Genomic DNA, 23,614 nt, shown 5'->3' on the forward strand with positions numbered 1-23,614 from the left:
TGATGTAGCAAATTTTGGGGGATTTTTTTTTTTTTTTCGATCAAAATAGTTAATTGTGGGCAAAGTGATTTTTCCCTATGCATTTCCATGCTATTACTTCTAAGGTTTGCTGTAGGTACACATCCCACATATTTAAAGCTGTTGCAATGATTTGCAGCTGTGTTTCTGGAAACTTAATGGAAATTTAATTTCCCCTGCCTGTCCATTACTTATGGAGAATTTATAGCTCTTTAGCATCCACGGGCATTCAGTTGTTTGCATAACTTTATCAGAAGCTGTGCCTGAGCTGCCCACTCATTTACTGTATAAAGCAGTACAGTGAGTCAGCCATCATGTATAAAAGGTTTATTGTCTTTTTTTTTTTTTATTCACTGTAGAGAATTCATCACACGGTACATTAAAAGAAGGTATATAAAAAAAGTTTGGAAAGCAGCACTGCCAACATTTCTAAAAATCCTAGAATTATCTTACGTTTGAATCTTATTAATTAAATACAGAGCAACACTGACTACATCAGTAAAGCTTGCTCCCTATTTTTAGGTCAGGGAAAAGCACGATTGGTAGTAGAATCTAATTCATCCTCAAGCTGTCTGTCACAGTTTTGCACAAAATTGTTCATATAATAGAGAGATTTCAATGTAATATTATTCCATTCAGAACAGAAAATGAGGAAGGAAATGATGATAAAACAATGAAAAATGACTATCATTTCTGAAAAACAAATGTATCTAATTTGTTTACTTAAAAATGTTTAATACTTAAAATTGTAGTGCAAAATATAGTAATGGTATGAAGAAAGCACACCCTTAATAAAATTTAGGCTTTAATCATAAAAATTATCTGGTCTGTTCCAAGTTCTGCTTTGCCTTCATTTATTAAACTATCATAAAGACTAAATGAAATAGCTTGTAAAGAATTAGGTTCACCTTTACAAATGTAAGTATTTTAAAAACAAGTTTAACCAAATAACTCAAAATGGGTGTGGTTTTTTTTTTCCCAGTTTTTTTTCTTCTTCTTCTTCTTACCAAGACTGCTGCGACAGCAAAACAGATCTGTGTCAAGAAATTGCACAAAAACAAAAGAAGCTGATTACATGTTTTCACAAGGAAAAACAGACATTTATGTCATTCGATTGGATGTAAATTCTAGTGTATCTTACCTACATGTATTGAGAACAAAACTGGAAATACTCCTCACATAATTTTGAATGAATTCAGTGTTTCAGATGCAATCATGCTTCGTTCTCACAGAATGATCCTCACCAGCGCCTCCTCCACTCAGCTGCTACAGACTAGCAGCAGCAGCAGCAATTAGCAAACACCTGGTGGAACTGTGGCAGAGTGTCAGAAAGAGCAGAAACTTCTCAAAGAGACAGAGCTCAATTCCAAAGTCAAATCTCTTTTAATTTATGCTTGATATACACAGAATGTAGTTTTCCAGCTTTGGAAAGAACTGCATGTATTGAGGTTAGTTGACCACTATAAAGAAAGAGAAAGCGAGACAGACAGTATAGGTAGGTAACAGGTGTGCTAACTACCAAATCCATAATTCAGCCCCACACCACATAAATTTTGTTAAAGATCATGTTTACAATAAACTGTTCCTCCTTCTCCAATACTTAGCATAACAATAGCCTGTTGTACAGTATGTCTGAACTGTTACAGAACGAATGATGAAATTACCTGTCATTGTAGCTTCACAATGCATCACATCGAAATGTACACATAATGCATTATTGAAATCAGACAGCAGTTTTCCACATCTGCGTCCTTTATGAGCTTATCAAATGACGACCATATTCTTCGCTTCAAGTGGGTGTAATGGGGACGATGTAATTACAGACATGCTTTCACAGAGCTGAGTGCTCATGAGATTTAATAAGAATAAGTGAACTTATCACAACACTGTACAAGACCAGCTCGGACTAGAAAACAGCCAGTAATGCACCAGACGGTGGGTGAAAATGATCTACTGCTTACTTTCAGCATTGTTACCTGTGACTGCTTTTACTGTACATGTGAGATCATTGTTTACTTTCATCCTCTGTGTTTACAAGAAAGTAAAATCAGCGGTTTTTCCCACTCCTATTGAGTGAAAGTGGCACCGGTGTGTCTGAGGACGAGCGAAAAAGACTGCGGTCTAAAAACGAAGGGCACAGAGAGAATCCTGAGACAAAGCATTTAACAAGGCAGTGTTCAATACGCAGATGGTGTGTATTGCTGATTGAAGCCAATCAAGGCAGATAGAATGGCAGGCTTTCTTGTTTGTCGAGCCCTAAGAAGATTACTAACCACCGGCCACTGCATCTTATCCCTCAAATCCCCCTCTAACACCAGGCAGCCTCCTGCAAATACAGATCTCATGCTCCTTGTTGCCACCCGATTCTGGCACCGTTCTTCAGCCGGGGTGTCAGAATATAATCAAGACGGCATTAAACACAAAGAGGAGGAAAGGCAGTAACAACCGAGACAAAGTGAGGACTTCGCAAAGCCTGAGGGAGGATTAAAAGATTACTAATGAAACTGTGGTCTAGTAAAAGAGTGAAAAGCATCTAAGATCTACGCTTCTTTTGAGGTACTGTTAAAATGATAAAAGGGGATATTTCAGTCTAACTCGGTTAACACAGGGCTGTCTAAATATATCTGCACCCTTATAAATGTTTTGGCTTTTTTTTTCCAGCTCAGACAAAATTGAATGTCAAAGATAGCCAGAGTAAATAAAAAGAAGCTTTAGAAATTATGATTTCATTTATTACAGAAAGTAGCCAGAAAGTAGCTATGACAACCAAACCTGGTTTTGTGTGAAGAGGTAATGATACTCCCCTGTAAAATCATGAATTTATTGTGATTAAACATGTTTCACAATCCATACTCAGATTTACCATAACAGTACAACAAAAAAAAATCCCTTTATGAGAACCTGGCAACATGAAGTAAAATAAAAGGTCTCAAAATCCTTTCTTTATTAAAAGAAATTCAAGTAGAAGTGAAAAACAAGGTCATTTACATCTGTGAGTCTGGAAGATGACGCAAAACCATAAACATGAAACAGAGGTTGTGTCCAGGAGTAGCTGACCAACCAAAATTACTCCAAGAGTGCATCAACAACTCATCCAGGATGTCATAAAACAGCCTAGAACCACAGCAGGTCTCTCTTACAGCCTCTTTCTGATTCACAGAAAGACTGGGCAAAGTTATAAGGGGGGAAAAAAAGAAAAATTAATATCTGTCTTACATTTGCCAAAAACAAAACACCTTGAAGATCCCAAGAAGTTTGGGAAAATGTTCTGTGGACCATTTAGAAAGAACTGTTTGTAGGGTGTGTGTCCCGTCATATCTGGTGTAAAAGAAAAGCAGAATTTCAGAAATTTTACCTGAAATTAAACGTGGTTGTGGTGGTGTGAGAACCTGAGGCTATCTTGGGACTTCACAATTCTGTAAAATCATCCAGAAATGACCGGAAGTCACAGTTATCAATTTATAACCATCATGCTCATTGCATCACACCGATCTATATGACACCTGTAGGTCCATCTGCTTACTGGTGACAGAGGAGATATTACGCAACAACCACATCATAAGCCATTAATGTTAAAAAAAAAATACTCTGCAACATGCCTGAATTAACACAGTTCTACTAAGAATGGTGTAGAACCATCTCAGGGAGATAAATGACCGATTGCCACTTAATGCAAATACATGATGGCAGTTGCTGAGGCCATGGATGAGATGTTAGGTTTATGGAGCATCTACTTTTGTACAATGAGCCAGACTGGTTTGAAAAGTATTTTTCATTAAATACATAAAAAAAATATATATATATAATTTGAACACTGCATTTACTGTATTTTATGATTTGAAGCACTTCAGTGTAGCAGAAATAAATCGATGATTCTTTTAGATATCCATGTATGTGCACAAAAATGAGCCTGAATGGCTCATCAGAGGACATTAATTGTACATTTCAAGTTCATTTTTACAGATACATTGGGTAACTATGCAGACAACCTGGGCTTCATTAAGCCATCCAAAGTGCTACAGGCTGATAACCTCCATGCCACGCTGCATGAATACATTAATTATTTTAACAGGAGCCCTAATCACAATTTCAGTGCATCGACTGTTCAACGCTTTTCAACAGACTTGACATTTCTGTACTATTAATTCTTCTCCAAGTTGAATCTCGGCTTTTCGCTGCCTAATCTTTTGAAAATTAATGGAAATAAAAATCTGAAGAATATAAAACTGTGTAATGTGTCAATAGTTTGTTTCAATTTTCATTAATAAATTAACATCTCTTAAATTAACATTCAGTGATCTGCACCTGTGTTCAGCTTTTCGTCACATAGGTTCTACATTTTGACGGTCTCGATAACCAAAATAGTTATGCAATATATATATTTTTTATTACACTGATCTGAATTCATATTTTTCAGATTCTATTTTGTTAGAGAAAATTAAAAGAGACTGGCAACTTATCCAACTGAGACGTTAGATGTGGCAAAAACCTTGACAGCAAAAACAATCTTCCCAATTAGAACCGTTGCAGCTCTAAACTCAGCAGAGCATAACAGGAAGAAAAAGAGATTACACTCCGACTGGCAACTGACCAACTCCAACATTTAGGGACCTCTTTTGATCACTGCTAAATGTTTTTTTTCTTCATAACATTAATTAGTGCAGCCTACCTCAGAGGCCCATTGCAGCAAACATGGGCAACTTTAGTTAAAAGTCTCTTAACGCACACGGTTTCCACACGAACACGAGCAAAGATAAGTGAATTAGAGAAGCTTTATAGCAGCCCTCTGTGAGCAGTAAACAGACGTTTATAACTCTATAAAAACCAGCAGAATATTAGAACACTCCAGGGAACCGGCACGTTGCAAGAAGACTCAACCTGCAACGTCTTACATTTGCCTAAAATACGGTACGCCACATAGAATGCTTTGGAAGCAAGTACACCAGAGATGACCAGTTTTTGTCTAACCCAGTTTATTTTTAAATCAGTAAAATAACAGGAAAGTGGAAGCAGAAAAGTAACGCAAAAGAAACATATATATATATTTATATATCTATAATCTTTAACATTCATTTTCTCATTTTAAGCACATCACAACCAAATGCTTAAGTCCAAAAAGTAAAAGAGGTTAAACAAGGTTTTCTTTAAGATACACAAGATTCATTTATTTCCTTGTCATTCTTTCCACAGTCCCCCAAGAAGAGATGTCCAAGGCAACTGTAGCCAATTATTTCAAACACTTTGCTCGCCATAGTTCGGTTTCCTCAGTTACACCAAACCAAGGAGGAGGAAAGAGAACAAACAAACCGAATGATATAATGAAAGATGTGGAAAATAGGAGGAAGGTGCATGTGATGATCCTGCTGAATGAAAATCAAATCTTGTATTGAGGAATATTAATATACTGGTTAACGGAGAGAAACTCAAAGATATCTCACTTCAATGCTGGCACGGAAACTAGCCGGCAGTGAAGAGCTAAAACATGATGTGCAAGACCTGATTAAACAAGACTCCAAAACAGGAACCCACCACTTACCAAAATTCTTCAATACGTAAGGGTGCAAGCCTTCCAGGTTCCTCATTAGCACATCGTCTCGTATGTCCTTATAACCAGCCTTTTTCAATTTTACATACAACAAGCACACAAAAGCCTCATACTTGTTGATTAAAGAGCATGGATTTGAAGAAATGCTTACATGTGAAAGATAAGGAGAGGATAAGCAGATTGGAAAAAAACAAAAAACAAAACATAGCCCCTTCCCAACACTGAAATCTACATAATCCAAGAGCAAGGAGTTTGCTGTCCCCATGTGTCCACATCCGGCACAGTGCAGGTCCTGATTATAGACCGTCAGTGTCCAGAAACTTTTCTTTCTTTTAGTCTACTGTGGCAGAAGCACCTTCAGTTTTAAACAATGTGGAAACAAATGGTTAAATGGTTTTCTGCAGAGCAGAGGAAAATAAAGCGAGCTGGTGGGAGGGCGAGGGCAGGGTGAGCGCCGGAGATCCTGAGGTGGGTGATTAATAGCGGTTTGTCTTTCTGAAGGGGTCAGGGTTGTAAGAGCTGGATGGTCAGTGTGGGTTAGACGTGACTTGAACCGAGGCTGGCTAACTAGCTAGCCTCACAAAGTCCATTCTTGGCGCAGGGTACAAAGATGCTCTGGTCTGGATTCTGAGGTAAAGAGCAGTCTAGAAACAGCGCCAAAGCCAAAGTGTGCAAGAAGTATGACCAATTCTTTCTCCTTTTTCTCCTCCTGATCATTCTTTTTTTTTTCTTTTTTTCTGAGGTAAAGAGTACAGTCTGGTTTCCAACACAAACATAAGAGCTATTTCATCTTGACATCCCTTTATATACTTTCACACCATTCATAGATTTGTAGTCAAGAGCTCATCAAAAAAAAAATTATAATTTCTCTTCTCTAAAATGTTCCTCTTATTGAATGTATTTTACTTGCAACAGGCATCTTAGCAAAAGGGATATGATAAGACCAAGAGGAGCAGGGGAGAACTGAAGAGCAAGCCAATTTTAAAATGGACCAAATTCAGGTTTGTATCCAAAAAAACAAAACAAAAAAAAAAAAACAACTTGTGAAAAACCCTGAAGAATTAAAGAAGAGGAGAAAAATCATATCCCTGTTAGTGCTGAGACTCCGTCTGAAAGCCGAGGCTCCTCTGGGGAGAATTGCTGCTCATGAACACTCCTCCCCGATGCGCTGGCATGAGCGGCCCACTTTACGGTCCAGCTTGACCATCTTGAGCACAGCCTCCTGACGGCCGCGCCCCTGGTGGTCAAAGAGACAATCGTGTTGCTCAGGAAGACGGTGGAGCATGCAGAAGACGAAGCCTGGACAGTAAGGGAGGGGACATTGGTATGAGAGGGAGAAGGTCATTTAATTTACTGCATCAAAAAATAAAAAATAAAATAACAACTGAGCATGTAAAACATACCACAAACAACAGACCATTTTAAACTGGATTTGACTTTAAATAGTTCTGCTTGCCGTTTCCTATTCTGATTCTATTCAGCAGAGAACAATCGTCTTCCTCACAGACTCTGCTGTAGCAATAAATCCTGCCGATATGGTATGCTCAAAACGATCAGAAATTACTGTTGGCTCTGTTCGTCAGAAATTACTTAATTAATACACATTATAACACTGCAGCCATTCAATAAATGGTGATTAAAAGCCCAGTTTGACATCTGGCTGCAACGCAATTAAAACCCGTATGACGACTGCATAAAGGAAGGGAATAGCAGGCGGAAAGTTGGGCAACAATGGGACATAATTTTCCTCCAATCAGAAGCCACACAAGCAAAAATAGCCACCAAGCTCTTTTGGTATTCTAAGCTCTGCTGGTTAATTAAACCTTTTGAAAGTATTAGTGAGCTCATTATAAATGAAGTAACTTTTCTCATTTTGATGAAACATGTCAACAAAGGTCAAGTTTTTAAACATTATACAGCGTTAGATTTGGGTTTACTTAAATATTTAACTTAAAAGAAACAATCAAAAAAAAGCCAAATTAAAAGGCATTGTCTCTGTCACCTTTGACCTCTGAACGCAACACAACGGAGCACTGACTAAGCCACAACCAAACCCTACTGACACTGACTCAAGCTACATAAAATGCATTACTAACCTTTACTACCTTTGCTATTGCTTAAAACACATCGTGTAAATTTTAAGTACAGGAACCCTTTCATTAAATGGTAGTTTATTTTAATTGCTATTGCATCTTTATCAACCAAACTTTTTCCTTCCACACCACTTTCTATAAATAGGTTAGGTTACAGTAATTTTTCAGCAATGATCTTTGTGGCTTTCTTTTTGCAGTGTGTGTAAACGACTAAAATATCTGATGAACAACTGTCAAAGTCATCTGTACGAACATGGCCACAAAGCATTTCTGTATCCAAAATGTATTTGTTTGAATTGCCCCACTATACAATAATTTTGCTTAAGAAATTGGGTTTTCACATCAGATACTTGTAATGCATCTCCTTCTTTGTGTTTACTCTGTTAAGTAGAGGTTTAATTGTTTGAATAGAAACACTAAAAGGAAAATCACAGCTTTTCTAAATGATAAAGATGCGCCTGTATTCACTTAATCTTCCTTAAATACCCTGAACTGATCAGGTAATTATTTCTGTCCAAATATGAAGAACCTGAATAGTGAAAAAAAAAAAAGGTGGGATTCAAGTTTTTTCCTAACTACATTTTTATTCCACTAATTTAAATTGACTCAAGTTACTGCTTCTGGACCCGTAAGTCTGTAATTGCATAATATTCCGAGAGCAACGTGATTCAGAATGATTTTGTTCCTGGGTTTTTTTTTTGCCTCTAATGTCAAAACTAATGAGTTAATTAGCAGTTTAATACCAGAGCCCTTCCCTTATGTCATACTAATACTTAGAAAGATTAATATTAGAGGCAAAGCGAATCGAGCAGATGCCTACAGAGTGTGACAACACTGGATCACTTTCTCTGCTGGCGGATTCTTTTCTCCCCAATTTACAATCTGAAATGCATTCATGCTTTCAACTCATTTTCAGATCCTCTTGGCTTACAAACAGCAGCACATTCTGCCAGGACCATTAGCAAAATAATCTGAAATGACGGCAACAGTCGAAATTACTATAATTGCCACCATTTCCCCTTTTGGTTTCCTAAAAGCCATGTTTTCACAGTAAGCATTAAACTACTAGGAATTGATGACCAATGCACTGGGAAAAAAAGGGGAGAAGTCAATTTCCACTTTAGATATTAATGCACTGGTATAAGGAGACTGATATTAAATAGCAAAGAGCTTTGACTTTTGAAGTACTTTAATTTGTATGCAAACAAGTTGATTAGGAAGCCAAGTATTGGTTTAAACTGCATTAGGGCTTGTGGTAATTGGCTTATGTTTTATTTGCAATGAGAAACATTCAAGCTCTCTGCAGTGGTCCCTATAGGCCAACAAAAGCACAAAAACTAATGGCAGAGCCAAAGCTGAATTGCTCTTCTGCAAATTTTTTAATCCGTAATTAAAACTTTGAGCCAGATGACGTTAAAGTATTTTTCAATCTTTAAGGCAGGTAATAATCAATGCTGTAGTACGCACACACACTTTGGATTTGACCTTTTACCTAAATGAGCTCTCTATGTTAAGATTGCTCAGAAATATTTATCTGTACTTTAGGTAAAGTCAAAGCAAACATCTTATCAATTTAAGTGGTATTCCAAATTTTTAAAAACATATCTAACTTTAAATGCTAAAAAAGTCTAATTTATAATCTTATTTTACTCATTTAGAAATCCAGAAAGCTTTTTAACTATAATTTTCAACCTTTCCCTTTCAGTTTGAGTATTGACTAATTTTTGTTTCTTTTCCAAAGGAATTTTAATCCTGACAATTAGCCAGAAATCCCATAATTCTAGTTTCAATATGTCATTCAAATCACTTGCTGCAAAGGTACAAAAAAAAAAAAAAGACACATTCATACTGATCCTGTATGCGCTTGATAAATGTGTTAATCAGTGTGTTCAACTACGAATGTACCTAGATGGATCATATTACTGATAATGTCATCATACCACAGCGACAGGAGCCCAGTTCCTGCTGTACCAGCTCCAGTTTAGTTTGGCAGCGATGGCAACGTTTGCGGCTCCGCTGTTTAGAGCCGCTGCGAGAAGAAAATGGCGAAGATGACAATGATGATGACGACGATGAACACTCCTCACCCTCTGGGACCTCAGCCACCCTTGCTCGCTTCTCTGGTGAAGAGTCACTTTCTGACTCTGAGGCTTAAGACACAGGAAAATGTGCACAGATAAAGTAAACAAATTAAACAATTGCACAAAAAAAAAATTACGGTTAACTGCATTTCCATGAGTTCTTGGTCATATTTACAGCTAATTTTGATTATGTATAGTTAGGTTTAATGCTGCTGAAAAATTTGTTAAAACTGTCATTATGTCCTGACAGTGAGACAAATAATTTATGAAAAAAATGAATAATTGGTGGCAGAGAAACAACTTAATATTACAGAAAAATAGAACTTCTTACAATCTTGACAAGCTCCGCTGCGGGGGAGGAGCTGCAGCGTAGCAGAGGAAATGGCGGAGGGAGTTGTTGTTCAAATTTTCAGGCTAAGCTTATGGTTTTCTCAAAACTCCCTGCTGCAGTTTTAAAAGTTGAAGCACATAAAAAAGCTGCATGATGACCAAAACAAGTAAAGATTGACCTGTTTTCTGGAAGAGATTAACATATTTGAAGGTTGTTATCCAATCTAAAATGGTTTAAAGATGAATTAACAACTATTTACTACTGAAAGAGGGCAAAATGCTGGTTTGGTGTCAAAAAAAAAAAAAAAAAAAAAAAAAGAAGGGGGGAAAAAGAAAGATTAATAGGTCTCCTGTTTTAGATTACATGCCCGACATGAGGGACAGTAGGAGCCTGTAGCAAGCTTCCGCTGGTTGGCTAGAATTTCAACTCAGCTTTTCTCATCAATCCAGCAGACTTTTTCCCCAGCCCTGCCAAAATGCAGATCAGCACTCAATAAATCTCTGAGAACTAGGCCATGCAGTGCAGTCAGACATCCCCCTCCCCGTCCCACTAGCCTGTCTCATCGATCCCCTATATATGCGAGTGTGTGAGTCTGTACATGTGCAGCTTCAAGCTGTGAAAAACGGCATCCTTTCTCCCTTAGCCTCACTATCCTTGTATGTTGCTGTTAACCTATATGGGTTAAAGCAATCTTACAAGTAATTTAAATTAGAGTCAAAGTTAGGCTAAACAGCTTTGATTTATTTGGATCACACACAATAAAGAAATGTGCAAAAACAGTGCAAGTGGAGGTTTTAAACATCAATACATATAGGCCTGAAATGATGTAACACGTGAATGTGTGTTTAACCCCAACACTCACATGACTCTGTAACTTTAGACAGGAGATCAGCACATTCACACACAGCGGGGAGAGACTTGCCTACTTACTTCACAGCTGTCTTAGATCATGTCACGTTGTTTTGCCTCTAACTTACAGTGGCTCTCAAAAGTCTCCACACTTTGGTAATGTAACCCACACACGTGACTTTTATCCTGTGCAATTTAACTGAATACATAAACTTATTTGGGCAAAAATAAAATGCAATGGTGAAATGGTTGCGTAACTTTGCACACTTTTGAACTAATACTTTGCTAAAGCAACTTTGATTCCAATTTAGTGCACATCCGATTGAAGTTTACTGAAGTTTTACAAATCTATCCAGTTGTGACCTCCCTTGTCCTCTTTTGAAGTCACCGTTTGGTCAGCTTGGATGTATCCTTGTGCCAACTGTGTAGCTAGAAAATATTTTAATTGTTTTGTTTTTTTTTAGCTTTCTTGAAGACAGGAAGCCTTGTGCCAAAACAGACTGGTATATGGAACTATAGTAGCCTCCTCCACCGAGACAAAAGAGAAAACAAAGTAACCCCAGAGCATGATGCTACCACCATCATCTTTCAGAGCTGGCACGGTGTTCTTCTGGTGAAGTTCAGTGTTGTTTTCTGCCAAACAAACATTACAAAATTGTATGTCAAAAGTTCAAACTTAGCTTACATTCTCCCTCAGGGCTTTGGGAATGTTTAGTCATTTGCTCTTTGGGGAAAAGAATTACATATTTGTAAAGTACTCTAGAAAAATAATATAGGCTGTTGTTACATTCAGATAACCAGCTCTTTTTGGAAATTCTTGCATTTCCTTCAATGTTATTGTCAACTTCTCTTGTTCAGTTTAAGTCTTCTTTTCTTGTCAGAAATGTCTAATTTTGTAATGTCCAATTTTTTTCCTTGCAATATGGTGTGTATAAAATGCTGTGGAATATTTTGTACCCTTCTCTAGACTGAGGAAATTGTACAAGAAGTTCCTTTACTTCCTCTCCCTTCTGAGTTTAGCGAAAGGATGCAAACGAGCAAATTCAAAAGGCTCCTATTCCTACAGCTGAACTTTACAGCTTTAATCACAATGACTAATGGGAGGTGTGAGCTCCAGAAGACTGGAGTAATTTTGCATTTTTTACCTCAAAAATCTGTTTATACAGAATATTTGTTATATAATATTTAGAATAGGTTTCAAAATGATTATGGAATAATTTTATTTAATATTTCTCAACAGGTGGTGCACACTTTTGAGAGCCATTGTAGTTTGTGTCACTTTATGTCTGTCTGTGTTGTACATCCTGGCTACTGTTCCAAGTGTCTTTGCCCACACTAGCAAACAAGTAGTTAGCTTTTGTTTGCCCATTCTGCATGATCCACGTATCCTTCCCTTCAGAATACTCCCAGGAATAAAACAAATCTCTTTTGGGTCTATCCAATGCCTTTGATCCTGCTGGGCTCTCAAAAATCAGCTGTGTAAGTGAAAAGAACAAGCGAGTGGTAAAAGACATAACAGAACCAAGGCATACCAGATTCGTATGAGCGCTTTGTGGGGGTGGAAAGTGAAGCCAAGACAGTATCTGTGTTGGATAGTCCTGAAAAACAGACAATACAAGCAAAATGGGAGCAAAAATAAGAAAGGGCAACAATTTAAAAAAAACAACTGAATGTGATGATATTATTTCCTCCCTCTTAAGACTCAGTTTTGCTGTCTTAGATCACCGTTTTCTTCTGTCTGGGTTTCTAAATTATTAATAGAACAGAGATATTTCACTACATTATAAAGATTCAAATGAAGCAGAGACAGATGGGTGCACTACTGGGTTACACTGAAAAGCTCAGTTTAAAATCAGAAAGCAGCATAAACAAAGGCTAACAGACATTTTGCCCATGGATACTCTTGTACCATTTTCCACACAGTACCAGCTAAAAAGACCGTGACTCTCCAGTGTGGAATCCATTATTTAAGCTGTGAGGTGTTTTGTTTTTTCACACCAGCTATGATGGATAGCTAACAAAAGATGCTACAGCCTCCCGTGAGCAGATTGAAGCCAATCCACGGGTAGGTAAAAAAAAAAAAAAAAAAAACTTTCTATAAGAGCTCTACATAATATTTTTATACAATCTATAATCTGCTATTCCAGTTTTAAATCTCAGAAAATTTTAACCTTTCAGTGAACCTTTTACATAATTGACTCCTTGTTCTAAGGAACCCAACAATTACACACACATACCAGAGAGAAAAACAACAGTGACACTGAAACAAGTTAATGGCAATGAAAAAAACTACTTTTTTAATCACATAAACTGATATAATTTGTGAAGCTAAGCAGATTAATAAACTAGCTTCAACAGAATTTTTTTTCAAAGATAAAAATATATTTGCAATGTATTGCATGAATCTAATATATGTTCAAAATTACTCCTGCAGTTATTTCACAGTTGACAAGGTTATTGAGATGTTTTTTTTAAGTTCCACACATCAATTTTACTACTGCTACTTTGCTACTTTTTTTCACCTGTGCCAAATAGACCTCTACAAATAAACTTGTCATACTATAGGGATGACGGATGCCAGGGCAATTGTAGGTGTCCTATTTGGACTTTTGCTTCTGAGAAGACATCCTTTACTATCACTCTGTTAGTGTCTATAAGGACAAGTGGAACTTGCTTCTTCGGCAGACATAGCAATCAATTAAATTCTACAATACAGATTCCGTTCAATAAAATTTAAAATTGTGTATTTTAACTCAGTTTGGGTGCTTTAGTTCTCTTTAAACGGCTTATATCACCATTATGCATCTCTTTCGATGCTTTGTGCATTTTTGATAGGTTAGATTTTGACACTAGTTATAATTTAAACCAAAATGATGAACAAAAAGATGTCAGGAGAATGGAAGTACACCCGCCCAAGGTTATCTGCAAAGGGGGCAGAGCAGCGGGAGGAGTACAGTCTAGTAGTACACCCAAAAGCATAATACTCTTCTGGGATAAAGATAGGAGGATAATAACTATGTAAGGATTTTTTTTCTTTTTTTTTTCTTCTGACGAACCAGGAGCAATTAAGAGGATGAAAATGTTTGAAGACTTAAGAGTACAAGAGACACAAAATGAGGAAGATTGAGCCGACTAAAAAGATGAGTCTTAGCAATCCAGATTGGAATGTTGTGCCATTTGTAGTAATTTTGGTTATTAAAGTAAGATGAGTGTTTTCAAGGTGTTTTGATAGAAATTGATTTTCTGTGGTGTCTATATGCTTAGAGACATTTTCCTAGCAGGAACCGAATGAAGTGGATCTCTGAGCTAAAACCAGAATCAACACTGGAAAGGAAGAGATGCTGCTTTGGCATCGGTCTGAACAGATCCTGACTGGTTCCTGTATATTCACAATATGGTTTTGTTTTCCCACAAAAGCCGGCAGCACAGGTTTTGGCACATTTCAAACAAAACAAGCAAGCAAACAAAAAATGTTTTTATGAGTTTGTGCTGAAAAGCTCGTTTTCCATCTGTGGTCAGGGAGAGAGTTTTCACCATCTGACTCAATAAATTTGTGTTTTTGACATACCCATCTTTGTCCAGTCTTATCCTTATGTCTCAGAAAACCATATTAAAAACTGTAATAAAAAGCAGCATATTCCAGGAAAAAATTAAAAACAAAATCTTTGGTCTTACCATTCTGAATATGAACAGATGCCACTCCAGTCTCTCCTGGCGAAGGTTCTTCTGAAATGTTGGATCTTGACATCAGGGACTGACTAATGCTGTTTGTTTCAGTACAGAAGATGTCCGTTTGACTGCTGCTGGTGCTTGAGGAGGTCTTTGGGGCACAATCTTCGTTTGGCTGTTTCTTCTCAGTGTCTATGAAGAAATTGGCAGGTTGAAATGCGTTTCCTTCTTGTCCCAGTCTACTTATTCCAAAAGAACTTTCATGTTTTCGAAATTAACAGGGCAATGTTTCAAATATGTGTGGCACAGCAATGCATCGTTGGATGAAGAAGAGAACTGAACAGATTTTAGGTTAAGAGCCAAGACTCTCTGGCATGTGATTATAACTTGAGCAAGGTGAAATTAAAAGGTTCCGGAGATAAAATACCCTGAGATGCATAAATATGAATATTCTTTTATACCAATATGTAATTTTTGGACATACTAATGACCAAGTTTTAGTAATCAGAAAAAACACTTTTTAATTAGTCAGTCAAATGACATCTTGAGATTATGTTTTAAAAACTAGCCTTTTATTTTATTGAGCATTTTATGAAGAAATACTTGAGACCTTTTAATCCTGCAGTAGATTTTTTCTTCATCACATATTTACTAGCCTATATGCGTGAGTAAAAGTTACATTTTATGACATTTGCCCAGACAGTGGTCACCAAGTGCTTCACAGGAAAAGTACATTCAACAAAATACGCAGCAATCAATGCACAATACATAAAATGAATACAATAAAACCATAAATGCACATTATAAAAGCTTATATAGCAGTATCTGTGAAAACTGTAAAAACATATTTTACAGGCATCGTTAATACAATACAGTCCAATCAGCTTGTTTTCCTGTGTAAACTCGTAACAAAGCTATTTAGAAGACCGCATAAAAATATTCAACCAAAACTGCTCACCACTTTCTAAAATGGGAAATTTATTTACTTAGAGACAAGTAGCATTAACTCGACTTGGTGTACTCCTCATTTAATACAGTAAGAGGTAGAATGTACCAGGCACAAATTGATAGATGAGAGTAACTTACCTGCGAAACATTTAGAGCAGAGATTCTTAGTTTTGCTCGACCTGGGGGGATTACAGAACACTTTGTTAATGACATCTTCAGTGGTTAAAAGTGAAAAATAAACAAACACCTGAGGGCTAGGATTCAGTTTTATGGAAGATAGCAAGTCTAATTGATCAAGCCGTTAACCAAGGTCTGCTTTGCAACAACAGGCAGTCTCTCTCTTCAAGACCAGAATGTAAAATGTCCAGCAGCTCATTGAAACCATGGCCAAAACAAGAAATTAACTAAATAAAATAATAACAAAAAGGCCAGAGAAGACAATGGAGTCTTGGTGGGTTAATGAAATAAAATACAAAACAGTAACAAAGTAAGAAGTAGAACTGAAATACAAAAATTAAGTAAAATTAGTATTTATTTCCTAGACAGGTTCAGTATTCAGGTTACAGGAGAGCAAGAGAGAGCAATATTTTATGAGATATCAGGAAGGCTGAAGTTATTACAGCAAAGTTACATCAGAGTTTAAAACTTTTTCACATCCAACTTTTCTCTGTGATGGAACATGCTGGATTTGAAAATGCGGGAGGCCTTTTGAAAATCTCTAAATTAAGGTAAAAGTCTACATTTCTTCGGGAATATACAGAGTATGAAGTTTATAGTTAGCAAAGCTAATAATAATTAATGTTATCTTTTTAAGACTCTGTACCCCCAATAGGAATCATCAACAGAAAAAAATAATAATCTTATATGCTTTTTTTATATTATTTTTAAAGTGAAAAGAGAATTATTTAAGATTATTTGTTTTATAAAAACAGGAACTTGGAAAATTAGGCACAATACTTTCATTATGGAATCTCTAATCAGCAGTTATTTCAACATTTAATTAAAACTTTACTCCTAAAATCCCATTACTTACTTCCTCACAGAGTAATCTTAGAGCAGCAAATGCCTTGAATTATCAATTATCTTCCAAATAAAATCAAAAGACACCTAGGACACAGTTTTGGCAAGGCAGACAGCTCACTTAACAATTGTTTAAACAATTTGATCGTTGCTTTTGCAACAACTGTTAATGAAAAACCTCAAATAACCTGACCTGTTCATGAACAACAAATGCATTTTAGTTTTCTAGAGCCCTAAATGTGTTTCTTACAGTCCCCAAGACAAGGCTCTTCCTTCTCATCTTAAAACAGATCTTAGAAATAAAATAGCTATTGTTACAGAGTGGAGCGGCGAAGCCTTGATGGTTTCAGTAGCGCAGCTCTTTCAACAGATAGCTCTAGCTTCCTCCTGAGAAGGCTCTTCTCATTTCCTCTCCGGCCGTCGTCCTGACTGTCTGTGCACAAAGTGTGACGGTCGCTGCTATCAGTCACATTCTATTTATTTTGGGCGCTTCGTTGCACACCTTTGTCCTCGTTTCTAAAAGTAGGGTCAGCTGCAGTCAACCAGAGGGGATGGCTGGCATTTTCTAAGTATGTATAGTCTTGAGTTTGAAACAGAAAAGAGGAAACGAGAAACTAGGATGAACCCTAAATCTCATGCATGTAGAGAGCATATAACCCCCATCGTTCTATTAGTCCTGCAAATGAAAGGCAATCAAACCACAGTTTCATTAAGAAAGATTGGAATGAAGACAGGTGAGAAATATGCTGAAGCCTAAATAAAGTCTGAAAAGAGTGCAGAAAACCTGCGTTTCACCACTGGCCCAGTGCTAACAAGAATACCTAATTAGTAAAGATTCTGTCATCTCCAGTTTAAGTGACACAAAACTGCGTTAAAATTGTTAATGTTTGAGGAAGTCTGATTCTGTTAAGGTGGTACTGATACAATTAAAACTAAAAGATCTAACAAAAACCTTCTAAAATACCTACCAAGGACATTGTGTCACCTGTGAAGGAGGCTAAATTATTTAGAGTGATGGTCTATCACATACAGGAACTAAGCTGGATTTAAGTCACAAGGGAAGATGAGACCATAAATAATGTACTACTGTGCCACATTTGCAGTGTAAAATTATTCCTTTTTACAGTTTCCACAAAAATGATGAACAATAATTAGGAAATTTAATGCTAGACTGCAGCATTAATTGTGCACCATTTTCTGCAGACAGAAAAAAAGCCATCACAGAAAAATTAGGCTGACACCTTTGGTCAAAGTATACAACAGTTTAAAGTCACAGTTTCAAACCTGCAACATTTTTCAGCAACGCCATTCCTGTGGTTTGGACGCTTTCTATTGAGAATGCAGAGACAAAGTAGCTTCAGCATAGAGCACAGCACCTTTTAGTTCACTACCTAGCCAAAAGCTTAATGTAAGATTGCTCTAAATAATTTACAACAAGCATTAATTTTACAACTTGAGAAAAATGCAAAATTCTCCTCTCTAAAAGGAAACCAGATGAAAGAAAACACACCCAGCTGCCATTCTGTCTGCTTTTTCTCCAAGCTGGAAAAACCAAAATGAATGAAAAAAAAAAAAAAAAGATTTCTAAACATTAGGAGAAATTAGTGAATGATCCATATAACAACAGCTCATCTGGTGTTGGTTAAAGTCAGATTTATTTCTATATATTTGGTTTATGATGGATAATGACTTTAACAGCTGGGAGGTGCATTAGAGCTATTAGATGAACATTAAACTGATTATCTTGACTAGAGCCAGTTTACGAGAGTTTTTGTGTTTCTTATGTATGCTCACTTAATCACAGCGCTATTAAACAGAGAATAACTCAATCACAATCAAGCAGATAGAAAAATAGTCAACTTTATTATTACTATTACTCACATTAAATATATTTTTATATAAAATATTTACACCACACTTCCTAAAAATAATTACTGAATCAAATCCAATTAAAAATCCTAATATAAACCCACCTATTTTACAATGAGTTCATACATTTCTAATCAGCACTGAAGTGTACCTAAAATGATCAGTTTTAAGTTATGACTTAATTCTTAGATGACCAGCTACAGCTATACATGGCGACCTTGAGTGAGTAAGAGTTTGACAAAACGGCACTAATGGGGAAGTCAAACGTTAAGGCAGGCAAGCTGAGTAATGAGTTCCCTCATTTTAGACAGTAATCTACAATAAGGAACATCTGTTTTACGTCTTCAGCATTAAAAGCAGATTACATGGCATTACTAGAAATCCCATTTATCTCTCGTTCATTGCCCACTTGCAATAATCCTTCTGACAGCTACTCAAGCGACCTGCATGTTTCTCAAACAGTAACAGCAGTCTGAAGAACCTAGCACTTTGGTGCCATATTCAGAAATAATGATGAACATTCAGCTTAGCCTTCATATTTTCCAAAGTTCCCATGCTCATTGGCTGTGTCTGCAAAACTCTTGATTCTGACCACCCAACTCTTTTGTCTGCCTAATGAGGACAAATTCTTCACTTCCACCAAATACTTACAGAAGTACTGGCTCACGACTTTTTGTTTCGGTTGTAGGGGAAATGCATTCCAGTTGGACGAAAGAATGTCAAACTACCTGCCACAGAAGTGATGTGGCTAGAATGAATGTTGGAAAAGTATACCTCTCTACCACATGAGAGAAATTAAATCTCAGAATGTCAACCAACCTAAAAAAAAATATCAAGGCAGTCAAACTGTCTGCACTTGTATTATGTTACTTAGCAAGAAAACTCTTTGGAACTGGGCCTTTTATATGTTTCAATATACTTAATCTAACTGTATTAGACTGAAGCAGTTGGAAAAACACATGACAGACTTTAAATGTATTTATCTTCATGTGAATATAACTGATTAAGATTCCGTGTAGTGCCTTGACATAATTTTATAAATTGCAGTTTTCTGAGTTGAGGGTTGCATCATACTGCACACTGTTCAAGTAAAAAATTTAAACACCAACTCATTTTGGAGCAACATTTTTACTTTTTTACAGCAGTTTGGAAGCGGGGCTCGATTCTAAAATCAAGCAATACGTTCAGAGCAATATAATGTTTTTAACTTAGTTTTAAATACATTTATAGTATTTGCACTGCTTGCAACAACAGTTGTCCAAGTCCAATCTTTGAGAACTACTATCCTGGAACTTTAGATGCATCCTTTCTCCGACACATCTGAACTACATGGATGGCTTGTTACCAGGTAACTGCAGAGCGAGCTGAAGGACATACTGATGAGGGAATTCAGCTTTTTCATTCAGGTAGCTCTTGAGGTATGAACTTGAGCAGCCAAGCTCTATAGCTGGGGTCTTCAAATCCGGGCTGGTATCCTACAACTTTTATGTGCTTCTCTGCTTCAACACACCTGAGTCAAATAATGAGGTCATAAGCAGGACTCTGGAGAACTATGCGCATACTGAGGAGGTGATTCAACCATTTGATTCAGGTGTGTTTCACCAAAGACGACACTAAAAGTTGCAGGACACCAAATAGTGAGGCCTGGATTTGAGGATCCCTGCTCTACAATATGCAAGATACTGTTTTGTTAAACTTTGTCAAACTGTTAATAATTAACACAATTTCAATTCAGGCATCCATAACCTGGATGCTAGTATCAGTAGGTCCGTGGATACCCTTTTTCTCCACGTTTTATCTCTTCAATAGCAAGTACTTACATGCTAGTGTGGGTTAAAGGTTTGAGAATCTCCACTGATAAAGTAAACGCACCCAAAATAAACTTATTTACTTCCTTTTACGCTGAAGAAGGTTGTCAAAGGGACCTGGTCTTTTTTAGAATAGAATTTTAAAATGAATCTCTGAATTAATATCCTCACATACCCTAAATGACCTAATTTGGTAAATAATCCCACGCTTTCCTTGCTTGGGGAAGAAAAAAAAAAATCAAATTGAAAGGTCTAAAATTATGAATGAGGTCACTGCATTTTGACTAATCATCTTCAGATGTCTCCAATAATAACTCAAAATACCAAGAGTAATTTTTAAATGTATAATATTTAAATACAATAGTGCATATAATAATAATAATAATAATAACCATTATTATTTATTTATAATTCCCTTTAAGACTTGAGATATTGATGGGATAAAATTCATTTGGTTAATTAACATTATTTCAAAAGGTGCAAACATCTCTCTATAGTCTCACAACATATCAGATCAAATACCAAGCAATAAAACCTAAAAAGAATTTTTGGAAGCCCTAAGAAAGTATATTTTATGGAGCCAAAGGTTTGAGGAAGGATACAAATATATTTCAACAGCAATGAATGCTCCGAAAACCACCACGGTCTACATTTATCAGAAAAGGAAGAAGTCTGGAGCCATAAAGAGCCTTCCTAAGTCTGGCCGTCTGACCACACAGACTAAATGGGGAAGAAAGCTTTGGTTAGAAAGTTGACCAAAACTCCAATGGTCCAATAAGCTCCACAATTTCCTTTGTGGGGATAAGAGAACCATCAGCAAAGGCTAACAATCATGCGGTAGTTGATTGATTGGTAGTTGCCAGAAAGAGGCCACTCCTCATGAAAATATTGCAGATAACTTGAAAATTGCCAAGAACAACTTTAAGGAAGTCAGATCAGGATGAAAATTATTATCTGGTCTGATAAGGCCAAAAAAGAACCTCGATTCCAAGTTTATGTTTGAGAGAAAAAAAGACACTGGCAACCACCACATCCTGTGAAGCATAGTGGTGGCAGTGTCCTGCACCAGGGATGAACTGGGCAACTCGTCCACATGAGATACAGTATGATCACAGAAAAAAAAAATCATGAAATCCTGCACCACTTTGCCCTGGGACTGAGACTATTTCAACAATTCATCTTTCAACCCCACAGTTAAGATAACAAAGGCGTGACTTTAGGAGCAGTCTATGAATGTCTGTGAGTGGCTCAGCCAAAGACTACACCTAAATCCAATTTAACATCTCTGGGAAGACCTAAAAATGGCCGTCTACTGACACTCCCCGTCCAACCTGAATTAGCCTGAGAGGACCTGTAGAAAAAAAAAATGTCCCTAACAGGTGTTAATACTGGATTAATAAACATTCAACAAAAATATGCAAATATAAGCTCTTTTTCGTCTTTGAGAAATAAATGTAAAAATATGTGCCAAGACGGAATTATGTTTATTATTATTTTTTTGTTGAAAAAATGGAACACTGCTGTGTTTTCACTCATGGTCTGCTTGACAGCCTTCCAGTGGGTTCACCGTTTGCTACATGAACACCGTGTGTTAACTAGTTCCCACTGTATTAACGCTGTCCCACCTGAAACATTACATGTAGGACTTGTCGCACACTTACCCTACTGTCTACCTTCACAAGCTAACGTTACTAAGGCCAGCTGCTGTTAGCTAGAAGCTAATGCTACAAAACAATGAGGAGGGGGGTAATGACAAGAACGGCAGCTCATCTCTGTTAGAGTTGCTAATGCTAGTAGCAGTCGACTTTGCTAACAGTTGGGAAAGAAAGATACATTGTAAAGAAATATATTTGAGGAAATTTTCTGGCTTACCCCCAGAACCCGCACGGGCAGCGCGGGGGTAAAACGTTGACGTTGCTTGGACCCTTGCTACCCTCGCTCCCGGTGTCCCCCATATCGGACCTCCGTGACAAGCTGTCGCGTAGCAGGTGAATCCGTGGATGGAGTGAAGGCCTCCTGTTTGCGCTCAGCTAGCCCCGGCTTTAAAACTCCCTACTTGGGTCGAAGTAATTATTAAGAGTTTCAGCCGAAAATGAGTAGCTCTGCCGACACGAGCGGCTTGTGAACACGTAAAATTAATCCAGTCTCAGTGGGTGTCAGGGCCCGTCAAAGCCGACGACGGACAGAGCCACTGGGGACGCTGGGCCGATCAGCTGGAGAGAGGAGCAAACCACTGGAAGAGATGGGAGGAGCGGTGAGTCGCTGTAGGAACTAAACTTCAGCTCATGTGTCTGTGCCGAAGAGTTTCAATAAAAAGTTGTGAGTTTTTTAATTCAACTCTTTGATTATTCACTAAAGGTTTTAAGTTTTTTCGAGAAGCTAAGTTTTGGTATGATCCCTGACTGTGATCGCGAAGGTGATTTCTTTAAAGAGCCACGAATAAAGAAAGAATACAACTTTTTTCAGCGTTTAATCATGAGTATTCAGTATATTAATCCAGTAATTTAATTGTTAGGAAAACCTATTAATTGCATTAGGGTGCCACCCAGGAAACATATTTAATTAGACACAAATCCAGCCATAGAACAGAGATATAACTAACAGTGTTTTTCATTGGGAAGACCTCTGACTTGATTGACAGATGTCCAAAAGACAGTCTTCCACTCGTTCAAAAAGAGAATAAGTCACAAAAGGTAATTGCTGAAGAAGCTAGTTATTTGCAAAGTTCTGTATCAAAGCATTTTTAATAGAAAATTGAGTGGAAGGAAGAAGCGTGATAGGAAAAGGTGTGCCAGCAACAAGGCAAACTTCCAATTTGAGAGGATTGTCAAGCAAAATCAATTTAGAACTTGAGGGAGTTTGTCAAGGAGTGGACAGAGGAGTTATCGCATCAAGTGCCATCACACAGAACAACGAGACATGAGCAGCAAATGTCGCAGTTAAGTCACTCTTAAACCAGAGAGAACATCAGATACATCTCACTGGGGCTAAGGAGAAAAGGAACTGAACTGCTTCGCAATGGTCCAGAGTCCCATTGTAGTAAATTCTGAAATTCATTTGGAAACAAATGTTCCAGAGTCTGGAGGAAGAGTGGAGAAGCACAGAAGCCACATTGTTTTAACTCTATTGTGAAGCTTCTAGTCAGAGATGGTTTGAGGTACAGTGTCATCAGCTGGTGTTGGTTCACTGTGTTTTCTGAATGCATCTGTCTACCATGAAATTCAAGAGCATTTCATGCTTCCTTCTGCTGACAAGCTGTATGGAAATGCTTGTTTTATTTTCTATCAAGACTTGGCATGTGCCCACACTGCCAAACATAACAAATCTGGTTCAGTGACCACGGTGTGCCTGTTTTTGATTGGCCAGCAAACACACCTGACCTG

The 23,614-nt window shown here is 37.2% G+C and overlaps 1 protein-coding gene and 1 long non-coding RNA gene across 3 annotated transcripts in view; one reads left to right on the forward strand and one right to left on the reverse strand.

Moving 5' to 3' along the window:
* The window catches only part of LOC106935660 (uncharacterized), a 20,667-nt gene extending 9,890 nt beyond the window's left edge, over positions 1-10,777 (forward strand). Inside the window, exon 3 of the long non-coding RNA XR_001421938.1 lies at positions 10,768-10,777. This is a non-coding gene — a long non-coding RNA (uncharacterized LOC106935660). The remainder of the gene's footprint in view (positions 1-10,767) is intronic.
* LOC106935658 (AN1-type zinc finger protein 3-like) lies at positions 6,705-22,505 on the reverse strand. Of its 2 annotated transcripts, none has more exons than XM_015016232.1 (6): positions 22,104-22,505; positions 15,673-15,713; positions 14,593-14,778; positions 12,450-12,515; positions 9,744-9,806; positions 6,705-6,862 (listed from the first exon to the last, which is right to left on the reverse strand). In XM_015016232.1, the coding sequence occupies exons 1-6, from the start codon at positions 22,184-22,186 to the stop codon at positions 6,708-6,710; spliced, it is 594 nt and encodes a 197-aa protein (XP_014871718.1). In that variant the 5' UTR covers positions 22,187-22,505; the 3' UTR covers positions 6,705-6,707. The 2 variants fall into 2 exon arrangements, with proteins under 2 accessions (XP_014871718.1, XP_014871717.1); XM_015016231.1 differs by having other exon boundaries at positions 9,597-9,806; positions 22,104-22,501.
* Between the last annotated feature and the right edge of the window lie 1,109 nt (positions 22,506-23,614).

This window comes from Poecilia latipinna, unplaced genomic scaffold (genome assembly GCF_001443285.1).
Source record: "Poecilia latipinna isolate Pla-1442-1.1 unplaced genomic scaffold, P_latipinna-1.0 Scaffold1995, whole genome shotgun sequence".
Taxonomy (NCBI): Eukaryota; Metazoa; Chordata; class Actinopteri; order Cyprinodontiformes; family Poeciliidae; genus Poecilia; species Poecilia latipinna.